Source organism: Myotis yumanensis, unplaced genomic scaffold (assembly GCF_028538775.1).
Source record: "Myotis yumanensis isolate MYYU_CA2020_CCGP unplaced genomic scaffold, mMyoYum1.0.hap1 SCAF_14, whole genome shotgun sequence".
Taxonomy (NCBI): Eukaryota; Metazoa; Chordata; class Mammalia; order Chiroptera; family Vespertilionidae; genus Myotis; species Myotis yumanensis.
This window is the reverse complement of record NW_027223765.1, coordinates 42044478-42056755: the sequence shown is the minus strand read 5'-3', so window position 1 is coordinate 42056755 and position 12278 is coordinate 42044478. Positions and strand designations below refer to the sequence as shown.

The following is a 12278-nucleotide window of genomic DNA, read 5'->3' as shown; positions in this document are numbered from 1 at the left end:
TACCAGAAAGGGAAAAAAGAGAGCAAGAAATGAAAAACTTTTTAAAGAAATAATGATGGAAAACTTCCCTAACCTGATGAAGAATATAGCCATACAAATCCAGGAAGCACAGAGTCCCAAACAAGATGAACCCAAAAAGGCCCACACTAAGACATAGTTAAAATGCGAAGGGCTAAAGACAGAGAATCTTAAAAACAGCAAGAATAAAGCAGTTAGTTACCTACAAGGGAGTGCCCATAAGACTATCAGCTGATTTCTCAGTATAAGCTTTCCAGGCCAGAGGGATTGGCCAGAAATACTCAAAGTGATAAAAAGCAAAGCTATCATTCAGAATTGAAGGTCAGATAAAGAGCTTCCAGACATCAAAAAGCTAAAGGATTTCATCACCACCAAACCAGCATTATGAGAAATGTTAAAGGGACTTCTTTAAGAAAAAAGAAGAAAAAAGATAAAAAATAAATAGATAATTGCCCTGGCCAGATAGCTCAGTCAGTTGGAGCAGTGTCCAGATACACCAAGGTTGTGGGTTTAATCTCTGGTCAGGACACATACAGGAAGAAACGAATGTATGCATGGGTTAATGGAACAACAAATCAATTTTCTCTCTCTTTCTCTCTCCCCTCCTCTCTCTAAAATCAACTAATGAAAATTTAAAAAAATATGTGAATAAAACAGGAATAACTATGTATCTATCAATAACTGCTTTAAATGTAAATGGTTTTAATGCTCCATCAAAAGACATAGGGTGGTTGAATGGATAAAAAAACAAAACCCTTACATATGATGTCTATAAGAGACTCACTGTAGATAGAAAGACATACACAGACTGAAAGTAAAGTGACAAAATAGATAATTCATGAAAATGAAACAAAAAAAAATAAGCTAGGGTAGCAATACTTATTATTGGCCAAAATAGACTTTAACACAAAAGCTATAACAAGATATAAGAGGACCCAGTAATACCACTTCTGGGCATTTATTTTATTAAACCCAAAACACTAATTCAAACAGATATATGAATCCACATGTTCATTGCAGCATTATTTACAATAGCCAAGATGTGGAAGCAACCTGAGTGTCCATCAAAAGATGAATTTGTGCATATATACAATGGAATATTACTCAGCCATAAAAAAAATCTTTCCATCGGCAACAACATGGGTGGATCCTTGCTAAGTGAAATAAGTCAGACAGACAAAGACAAATACCATATGTTTCACTTATATATAGAATCTCTAACACAAAATAAATAAAACAGAATCAAGCTCATAGACACAGAGAACATTTTGATGGTTGCCAGATGGGAGGGAATTGGAGGATGGGTGAAAAAGGGGAAGGGATTAAGAAATACAAACTGATAGTTACAAAATAGTCAAGGGGATGTAAAGTATAGCATTGAATATAGTCAATGATGTTGTAATAACTATATGTAGTGCCAGGTGGGTGTTAAACTTATTGAGGTGATCACTCTGTAAGCTATCTGTCTAATTATATGTCATACACCTGAAGCTAATATAATATTGTATGTCAACTGTAAATGAAAAATAAAAAAATCATTTAAAAAACCAGTAATGTTCACGGAAGTCCTAAAGTATATTTTTTTTCCTAAGACCCTTTTCTTGTTTTCCAAGTGAAGCCTTAGAAACCTCCCTCAGTCAATCATATATCAGCTCTCATATCTTATTAACTAAATTGCCATCTCACAAGTTGACATTAGAAACAGGTAAAAACCAACTGTGATGTAAGAAATCAAGAGAGTGGTTATCTTATGGCAGATGGGCCTGTACCTAGAAAGGGGCAGGTGGGAGGCTTCCGGGGGGCTTAACTGTTCTTTCAGTTCTTTTTAAAAAAAAATATATTTTATTGATTCTTTACAGAGAGGAAGGGAGAGGAATAGAGAGTTAGAAACATCGATGAGAGAGAAACATCGATCAGCTGCCTCCTGCACACTCCCCACTGGATATATGTCCGCAAACAATGTACATGCCCTTGACCGGAATCAAACCTGGGACCCCTGAGTCCGCAGGCCGGCACTCTATCCACTGAGCCAAACCAGTTAGGGCAGTTCTTTCAGTTCTTAACCTGAGTGAGTGTAAGTTATATAACATGTCCACCTTGTGAACGTTCATCAAGCTGCAAAAATATGGTTGGTACACTTTTCTGTATGTGCTAAACGTCAATAAAGAGCTTATTTAAAAAGGGAAAGCATAGTCCCTTCTCTTCTCCCCACTCAGACCCCTGAGCCTTTATTGTTTTGCTTCTGTAGTGTCTGACTGAGCTGCTGGGTGGTGGTCTTGAGATAAAGCTTGGAAAGGACAATCCTTCAAAGACTGCAGTGTCTTTTTCCTGGGGCCAGCAGCACGCGGTAGAAGGCCTCACTCAACTCCCCAGCCTCCTGGGAGTCTTCAAGCCAGCATGGAATTCAAGGTCTGAGACAGGCTGGTCATGGTGGTGCAAACACCTTCAACATCACCTTTCTATCGTGGTCATCCTTGCATTGCCCAAGGCTCCAGAGGTTTCTGGCCACAGCAAGAATGCAGCAACCTCCCACTGAATGACAGGTAGTCTTCTCATCAGTTTGAAATCATTAGGTCACTTCTTTTAATTAAACTGCACCCATGTCTGTTACCAATTACAAGGAAACATGTGACTGGCCCTAATAGTTATCTATCTTGGTTCTATTTGTTTTCTCATTTAGAATGGAAATAAGAAACCTAATGTTCCACTAAATATGATTGCCTATCATTCACTAAGAGATACTGGCCACCTGATGGAGTTTGTAGCTATGATGACTGGGGATATGATATCCTTCTTACAACAAGCCCATGCTATGCTCACTATTATTATGGCCCAAGTTTCCCAGGAGAAGCTGAGATTCAGAGCATTTAGATTCTTGCTGGAGGTCACACAGTCATCAAGGCTAGTGTTGGATTCACACTCTGATCCCACCGCTCCCGCACTAAAGAACACACCTCCGTGCTTGCTGTGGGGGCTCTCGGAAGTCCTCAGTCAGAAGTAAACCATGACATGGTGGTTTGGCAAGTGTGGAAGCCATTCTGCTCTAAACACTTAGACATGTTGGATGAAATAGTAAAACTAAAAGTGCATGTTTAAATACAAAAAAAAAAAAATACTCACAAGAGAAGATACTAAAAGCCAACTTGTACATTTATAGCTAAGTGGTGTTGTCTGGGGCTCTGATATCAGCATGAGAAATCAAACGTTATGCCTAAAGTACATGCTGCCTAGGAAAAATATTTACTGTAATTATATGATGCACAAACTCCTAAATACAAAAGCTTACATAACAATTATTCCCAGGCGCAGTCAATACCAATAGGATACATGATTGAAGCCCAGATATAAACCTCTCATGAAGAGAAACTCAAGCTCTAGTCTATTCCCACAAAAATAATAATTAATAGTAAAGATCAGTTTACAGTCAAAAATCACAAAACACATGGGCAAAAATCTGCCATTAAAGAAAGCAGACACAAGCAACAAGAGACTGGTGCCCTAAAAGTTTAAATGCTAAAATAACCTTAAAAGTTCTTTATAATTAAGTATAGGAAATTTAATAATAAGACTCTTTATAAAAGAATACACAGATTTTTAAAAGAAGCAAATAAACCCTCTAGAATAAAAGGAAAGACATCTATATTAAAAACTCAATGCATTCTCTAAGCAGCAGACTAGACACAGTCAAAAGGAAATTAATGAACTCTAATATAAGTTGAAGGACATTATCCAGGATAAAGTACATAAAAAACAGAAATGAATTTATATCTAGACATACTTCAGTGAAACTTCAGGACATTAATGGGAGAGTAATGCTTTAAAAGCCATCAGAGAGGGGAAAACTAGCCTATTTATAAAGGTGCAAAACTAAAAGTCAGAAGACAAGGGAATGGTATCTTTAAAAATTTCAATTTAGATAGTATGAAGTTAAATTATCTCTGCAGAGTACCTATGAAATAAGGTGTTTTAGACAAAGAATGAGAGAATTTATCACTCCCAGAACATTTCTGGAAAAACTTCCAAAATACTGTAAAACAAAAAATCAATAGCAAAAAAAAAAAAAAAGCAATGGTGAGTAAACAAATTGGTAAACATTCTATTGGAAGAAGAAGAAAGAGGAGGAGGAGGAGGAGGGCAAAGATAAAGAATGAAGAATAGAAAGCATATAAAATGGAAATAAATCCAGTCTTAAACCTACCAACAATAGACAGGTATTTCAAATCCAGCTATGTTCTATTTATAAGACAAATCCTAATGCAAAATGATAAAAAAAAATACTTGAAAATTGAGGGAAGAGGGTGGGAAATATGCCTAGGAAATGTTACCAAAAGAAAAACTACTATGCCTATGCTATTAGCAAACAAAATAGACATTGAAGCATAAAGCACTTTCATACAGAAGGTTTTACATAATGATAAAAGGAATGATTTATTAGAAAGCTGTACCAATTCTGAACAGAGATGTCCATGGTAACATTGCTTCAAAATATAGAAAGCAAAATGAATTGAATGACACAAATGAGATGAAAAATTCCTAAGTCTGATAAGAGATTAATTGCCATCTAAAACAGACACTCCCTAAATACTGAATGTAAACTCCAATCGAAAACAATTAAAATATAAAATAAAATAGCCTTCAAAAAACTTTGAAACAAAGTAAGACATTTAAGCCAATAGTTACTTGTTAATATATTAATCCCTGTATCCAGCTATTAGAGAATGAAACTTGCTTTCAAAAATACATGGATAAGTACTAGAATACAAAGCAAGTCTCCACACATACTAAAAAACATGTTATACAGATCACAATGCCATTTAATTAGTCTCAAATCCAACATATTAGAAAATCTTAAAACTATTTAAAAATTTATAGATTAAAAATAGTGAAAATTATAACATTGCTAGAGTTAAATAATAATGAAAGCCTTTTATTAAATTTATGGAGATAAACTGGAATGCAGAAAGAAATTATATATATTTGGATGAAGCTGATAAAGTTAGGCAACAAACACAAAATGTTAGAAGAAAAAACAACAACAGAGTAAACTCCCAAAACACAGAAGAAAGGTAATAATTAATAATACAGATAAGAAGCAAAATAAATAAAATAAAAATTCAGAGAAACAACAGAAATAATCAAATAATCTAAATGATTGTTCTTTGAAAAGATAAACAAAACAAACATGAAACATGGGGGGGGGACTTGAGAGAGAGAGAGAAAGGAGGAGGAGGAGAAGAAGAAGAAGAAGGGAAAAGTGGGAAAGGGGAGAGAGAAGAAAGAGAAGGAGGTAGAGAGAAAGAGACTGATTTAAAAGGGGGCAAAATCAGCAATAAGATAGCATTTTTAATCAAACGATAACACTATGAACAAATGCATGCACTAATCTTGAAAACTGAGAAGAAATAGGCAATTTTCTAAGAAATATAATCACCAAAGTCATTTCAAAAAGAAACAGAAATTCCAGAGAGATAGCTAACCACTAAAGAAACGAATTCAGTAGTTGAAAATGTACTCACACAAAAACAGATGAACAAACAAAAACCCATCAGTCACTGATAGTTTTATGAGTTTTACCAAACCTACCAGAAAATGATAACTTGGTCTTATACAAAATGTTAAGATATTCGAGAGGGAATATTCTCCAAGTAATTTTGTGATGATAAAATGAAGGTAAGAGCAAAGCCAAATGACAGTATGAGAAAGGAAAAGTGTAGCCCGCACTCCTTTTTGAGCATAGATGCAATAGCTCACCATCTAATATGAGCAGATGAATCTTGAAATATGGTGTTGTTTTTTGTAACCTTCACAATGCAAGTCCATCATGGGAAAGCAAGTATATTTTCACATTCGACAACCCATCTACTATTAAAGATATTTACGGTATATATGTGTCATGATTGAAAACAATTTTAATTATATCCCTATAACTCAATATATTAAAAATTAAAATTATTTTAGTAATGTATGTAGAATTTTTTTAAAATAAAATTCAACATCCATTCAAGTTTCAAGTAATAACACCAGCAGCACCAAACACTCTTGAAGAGGTCTTTTTTAAACTTAATAAGTGGTTAACTACCAAAAACCTACAGCAATTTGAAATGGATAACAGTTGTGGGTGCACAACATTGTGAGTTACTTAATGCACTTGAATTTTACACTTAAAAATAGTTATGATGGTAAATTTTATGTTATTTATATTTTACTACAACTTTAAAAACCCTATAGCAAACATTATACTTAATATGGATTATTAGGAGCAATTCCTTTAAATTAGGAATAAGACATGGTCACCTACTCTCATTGCTTCTATTTATCAGAATTCTGGTGTAATAAAACAAATAATTAAGTATAATGATTAGAAAGAAAAATTTTCACAAGTGATATTACTGTCTATGCAGAGAGCCCAAGAAAATCTATACACAAACTGTCAGATCTTAAACAATACCTAGTAATTTGTGGGATATAAGATACTCAATGTGCAGAAATCAGTGATATTCTCATATGCTAGCAATTATCAATTAGAAAATGTAGTTTCAAATATGTACTATTTATGTTAGCAAGAAAAACTATAAACTCTCTAAGTATAAATCTAACATAAAATTATAAAACTGTATTGAAAGGCATAGAAAGATACATATAAATAAGTAGATATATTTAGTTTATAAGGGGAAAGGAAGGTCCAATATAAAAGATAGCAATTATCTTCAAATTTATATATAACATAGCAAAATTAATTGAAACCCTAACATAAGTCATGGAAATTAATGAGCTGGTTCCAAAATTAATGTGAGAGTAAAGAGGGAAGCATAATGAAATGATATTTGTTCTAAATAACAAGTCATATTATAAAGCCATAATAATTAAAGAAACAGGGTGCTGACAAAGGTATTGACAAACCATAAAACCTGGACCAGATCTACATATAGATGGGAACTCAGCCCATGGCACAGGTATCATAATCTATTGGAAAATAAAGACTATTTAATATAAAGTGGTGGTTATAAACCTAAGTACATAGAAAAGACCAAACTAGACTCTACCTCATGCTCCTACACCTCTCTCTCTCCTCTCTCCCTAGGGGGGATTAAAGTCCTAAATGTGAAAGGTAGCCCTTTAAAGCATGCAGAGTAAAAATAAATGGGAATAGTATTATAATATTAGGGCAGAGACTAATTTTTGAAACAAGGTACAAGATAGACAAATCATAGAAGAAAAAATAAATTAGACTAAAATAAAAGTGAAAGAAAATTTCTGCTCATCTAAGGGCATCCATAAATGTGAAGAGCCGGACCCAGGAATAGGAAGACACATATACAAACCATATAACTGCAAAAAAAAAAAAAAACCCAAAAAACAAAAGTGTCCAAAACATAGAAAGAAAACCCAAATCAGTATGAATAGATTCACCACTCAACAGAGAACTTCCAGTAGAAATACAGGAATGAAGAGGTAAAGAACCCCCAAATGACCAATAAAACTGTTTCAAAAACAGGCCCACCCGTATTAGTAATCAGGGAAACCCATAGTAAACCATCAGACTTCAGTGAATCTGAAGATTCGGTGCTTTCGGTAAAGAGACCTGGAACAGGTAGCCGAAATTGCCAACTGTCAATTGGGGAAACACCAATGAGGACTTCTTCCAACCATCAACAAAGAGAACTGAAACCTCCCATATTCCAGGATGCATTCTGAATGCTTTCCAAACTCTCAGCGACCTTCCTACTAAAACCAAGCGACGTTTCTCCCAAGCTGATAGAAATACTTCCTCACACAAGAGGGCAGCCATGTTTCCCTCTCTCTCTGGGGAATCCTGGCATGCCCCTCGCATCAGCCCATCTGGGGAAGTTCTCACTGAGTAGAGGTGGCGGGGGCTTACTTGGAGCAGTCTTCACAAGCAATGTTCCCTGAGGTCTCCTTGATGGTGCGCTCAGAGACAAATGCTGGGTACTCAGTATCACAAGGCTCCAGGGTCTGTTTCAATTTCTGGGCTGTAGAGATAAGGAAAAAAAGGAAAAGATAAGGAACACAAGGCACAGGCTTTATTGTGACTGGCATCCCATAGGAACTCAGAATGCAGCTCTGCTCCCACTACTTTGCTTGTTTTCTAGGCACAGCCTAATGCATTATTTTCTAATTAGTCCAGTGATTTCATCTGCCAAGCAACTCTATAAGCTATAATTCTCCGAGCAGTTGCGTTGGCCTCATCAGCTATCATTTATGCATCATAAGAATTCTACTTTCTGGGACAACATCAGTCAACTGAACTCAGCCTTACTTGAACTTAGCAACAAATGCATATTCATATCTAAATAAAGGTCTAAAATATAAGTTACACCATATTATTTGGGGTGAGACAAAGGTCATGATACAATTGCATGGTTTTATTACAGAAACAAAATTGAAATATGGACTAGTAAAATACGTAATGCCTTTGAACCAAAGCCATGAGCCTAATCCTACTATTATGAAGTTCCTTGTCCAGTAATACAGCACTAAATAACCCTGTACGTAAATGAATACATAGTAGGCACTTGGTGAAGGCCTTGTGGTTGATTAAATTATCTAAGCAAGTTACGTCCAGTGGGCAAGTGCCCAAACCTCTCTAAGTCTTATTTTTTAAAATATGTGAGTTGGGGATAATATAGGTTTCTATCAGAGGTTGATGTGAGAAGTAAATAAATAATATGTGTGGAGTATTTAGTGCAGTACCTGGAACATCATGAAGGCTAGGTAAGTGTCAGTTAATTATAATAGTAACAGTGAATAATAATAACAATACAATGCTAGCATTAGAGTGGGGCCATTGTGATATTAAAATAAGGATGAGAGAATTTACAACAGCCAAGATATGGAAGCAACTGAAGTGTCCATCAATATATGAATGGATAAAGAAGTGGTGCATATATACAATGGAATATGATTCAGCTATAAAAAAAGGCCCTGGCCGGTTTGGTTCAGTGGATAGAGCGTCGGCCTGCGGATTGAAGGGTCCTAGGTTCGATTCCGGTCAAGGACATGTACTTTGGTTGTGGGCACATCCCCAGTAGGAGGTGTGCAGGAGGCAGTTGATCAATGTTTCTCTCTCATCGATGTTTCTAACTCTCTATCCCTCTCCCTTCCTCTCTGTAAAAAATCAATAAAATATTTTTTTTTAAAAAAGAATAAAATCCTGCCATCTGCAACAACAGGGATAGACCTGGAGGGTATCATGCTGAGTGAAATAAGTCAGACAAATTCCACATGACTTCACTTTGGTGGAATCCACAAAACAAAATAAACAAATAAGCAAAACAGAAACAGACTCCTAGGTACAGAGAACATTTTGACACTTGCCAGAGAGGGGAAGAGATTTGGGAGGGTGGCAAAAATGGTGAAGGAATTTGGAAGTGATAGCTACAGAATAATCAAGAGATGTAGAATACAGCATAGGGAATATAGTCAATAATATTGTAATAACTATGTATGGTGTCAAATGGGTACTAGGTTTATCGGGGTGATGACTTCACCTATATATATAAAACCCTAATATGCAAATAGACCGAATGGCAGAACAACTGAACAAGTGAACAGCCGGTCACTATGATGTGTGCTGACCACCAGGGGGTGCGCGCAGAACATGGCGGGTGTCGGCGGCAGGTGGCAGAGTACGGAACATGGCGGGCATCGGCCACAGTGGGATGGAGGAGCAGGTGAGAGGGGGCACCAGACCAAGGTGGGGTTCCAGAGCCACCGCTTGCACCTGCTGCCAGCACCTGGCGCCAGCCCCAATCACCCAGCGTCGTCAGCAGGTACAAGTGGCGGCTGCCAGCTCCGATCGCCCCTCAGGGCTTCTCCATCTCCCCCTGGTCCTGAGAGGTGATTGGGGCCAACAGCTGCCTCTTGCACCTGCTGCCGGTGATGGCCCTGTTCGCATCCACTGCCAGCGCCAGCCCCGCTTTCACCCGTTCCCAATCACTCAGCGCCATCAGCAGGTGCGAGTGGCAGCTGATGGCCCCGATCACCCCTGAGGGCTTCTCCACTTCCCCCTGCTCCTGAGGGGTGATCGGGGCAGCAGCCGCCGCTCACACCTGTTGACGGCACCGGCTCCGCTCTCACCCACTGCTGGCGCCAGCCCCGTTCACTCCGTGCCATCAGCAGGTGCGAGCAGGGCTGGTGCCATCAGCATGTGGGAGCAGATGCAGCAGGAGCAGGGCTGCTGGCAGAGAGGAAACCAGAGGCCACAGCGAGAGCGGCCGGGCGGGGGCACAGAGGATGGGCTGAGACCCACCCGTGCCAACCACAGGCTGGTGATGCACAATTCCTTTCACAGTGCATGAATTCATGCACTGGGCCACTAGTAAATTATATAAATGTCTAATCATGGGTTGTACACCTGAAGTTAATATAATATTGTATGTCAACTGTAATTGAAAAGTTAAATTATATATGAGGATGACAGATACTATAGCATAGTGGTTAAAATTGAAGGCTCTGAAGTCAGAGAAGTTTGAAGTACAAATCCCACTCCATCGCTTCCAGCTAATCCTCAGTATTCTCACCTGTAAAATGGAGATGCCAGTAGTACAGGCATCTTCACTGTAAGTCTTCTCCTTAACATTTTCCCAGTAGAATGCCTACAGGTTTTCAGCACCCAAACTCTGTATAATGTTTTTGGGTGATATTTATATAAATTATAAACATATATTTATAAATATATATTATCTATAATAAATGCTATATTCATATATCATTTATATTTACAATTGCAAAACTCAGTGGGATTTTAAGAAAATGAAGTGTGAACAAAGTCTCATGTTATATTCAAAACACAACAAATTGGTTGGCAGTCAGAGCCATGGGGAGATGTTCTGTGGAATGTCATCTGGGAGGCTCTGCCACAAGTGAGCCATCACAGGATTACTGAATGCAGAACAACTGCTTGGTAGCAATAAGGTAACTGTTGGGTGATCAGGAAGCCCTGCTCTAAGGATTTATATCCTGATGTGATTGTGTTTTATAACATAGGCTTTTCACTGAGCTTTAATTATTCTGAGGAAATTAATTCGGTGTTTGTGACTGAAGTGCTGTGCACTGTAATTGTTTCCTATTGGAAACAAAAGGAAGTAGACTCCTAATCAGCCTTTTTTGTGGTTGTTAATCCTCATCTGAGGATATTTTTTTCCATTGATTTTTAGAGAGAATGGAAGGGAGGGTGGGAGAGATATATATATTGACTGCCTTCCACATGTGTCCAACCTGGTCGGGGATCAAACCTGCAACCCATGTACATGCCCTTCACTGGGAATCAAACCCATGCCCCTTTGGTGCGTGGGCCTACACTATAACCACTGAGCAATACTGGCCAGAGCCACAAGCAGCATTTTAAAATGCAGAGCATGTGATTTGCAGGAACTGGTCACTGACATACGGAGGAGACGCCCAGGCTAACTGGCAGGGTCGTTCTGAGGAATACATGAACTATAGTTCTCAGCAGGGAGACATACATGCACACTTCACATACATGCATGGGCACACACACAACTATTATGAAATGCTAGCCTGTACAGAGTGTTACATCCATGTGCCAGGCCTGGGGCTAACTGCGTAGTAGCTAAGAACACAAATTCTGGGCTTGTGTATTCTGCCACTGCTCATGATCTCAGATGAGTTTTTAAACTCTCTACACCTTCATGTCCTCATCTGAAACATGGGTATAACAGTATCAACCTCACATGCTTGTTCGAGGATCAAGTGAATTAATAATGGAAAGTGGCTGGCACACTGGGAATGCTATTTAAGTGCCCATGCTTACTGCCAACGTGACTTCTGCGCCTGCTGTTTTGTTGAATCCTTCAGTGAGAAAAGGCAAGCAGCGGCTGCCTCCCTGAGTCCTGACTCCACTGAAGGTACAGCACTGGTAGCTGTCATGGTCCCCAGGGGCCAGGACTCTGACGCTGTCCCCCTGTGCCAGCTCACAGAGACTGCCATGGTATGCTTCCTCAATAGTGAATACTTCTCCTGAGCAAAACTGACAAAAGAAATGTGAGAATCTCAATCCCGGTGGCAAATTGCCTGCCTCCAGGTAGAAGGCCTGGTGAGTTTAGGTGGCCCACGCCCCACAGTCACACACAGAGGGGCCCTCCGTGGGGAGGTCGTTCCCTCCCCGTTCTGTTTCCATGCCTCTGGTCTGGCCAGGAGGGCCTCTTTGTTTGATGCTCAGGAGCTTTTATCATCTTTCTCTCATTTGCTCTTCTCTCTTTTGTTTGACCTGGAAGGTC

General features: G+C 38.4%; 1 protein-coding gene across 2 annotated transcripts in view; it reads right to left on the bottom strand.

Annotated features, from left to right (window-relative positions):
• The window catches only part of CACNA2D3 (calcium voltage-gated channel auxiliary subunit alpha2delta 3), an 812027-nt gene that overhangs the window by 45667 nt on the left and 754082 nt on the right, over positions 1 to 12278 (bottom strand). For both annotated transcript variants that reach the window (XM_070390783.1, XM_070390784.1), the window contains one exon: positions 7898 to 8009. In XM_070390783.1, the coding sequence (XP_070246884.1) occupies positions 7898 to 8009 (112 nt within the window). The remainder of the gene's footprint in view (positions 1 to 7897; positions 8010 to 12278) is intronic.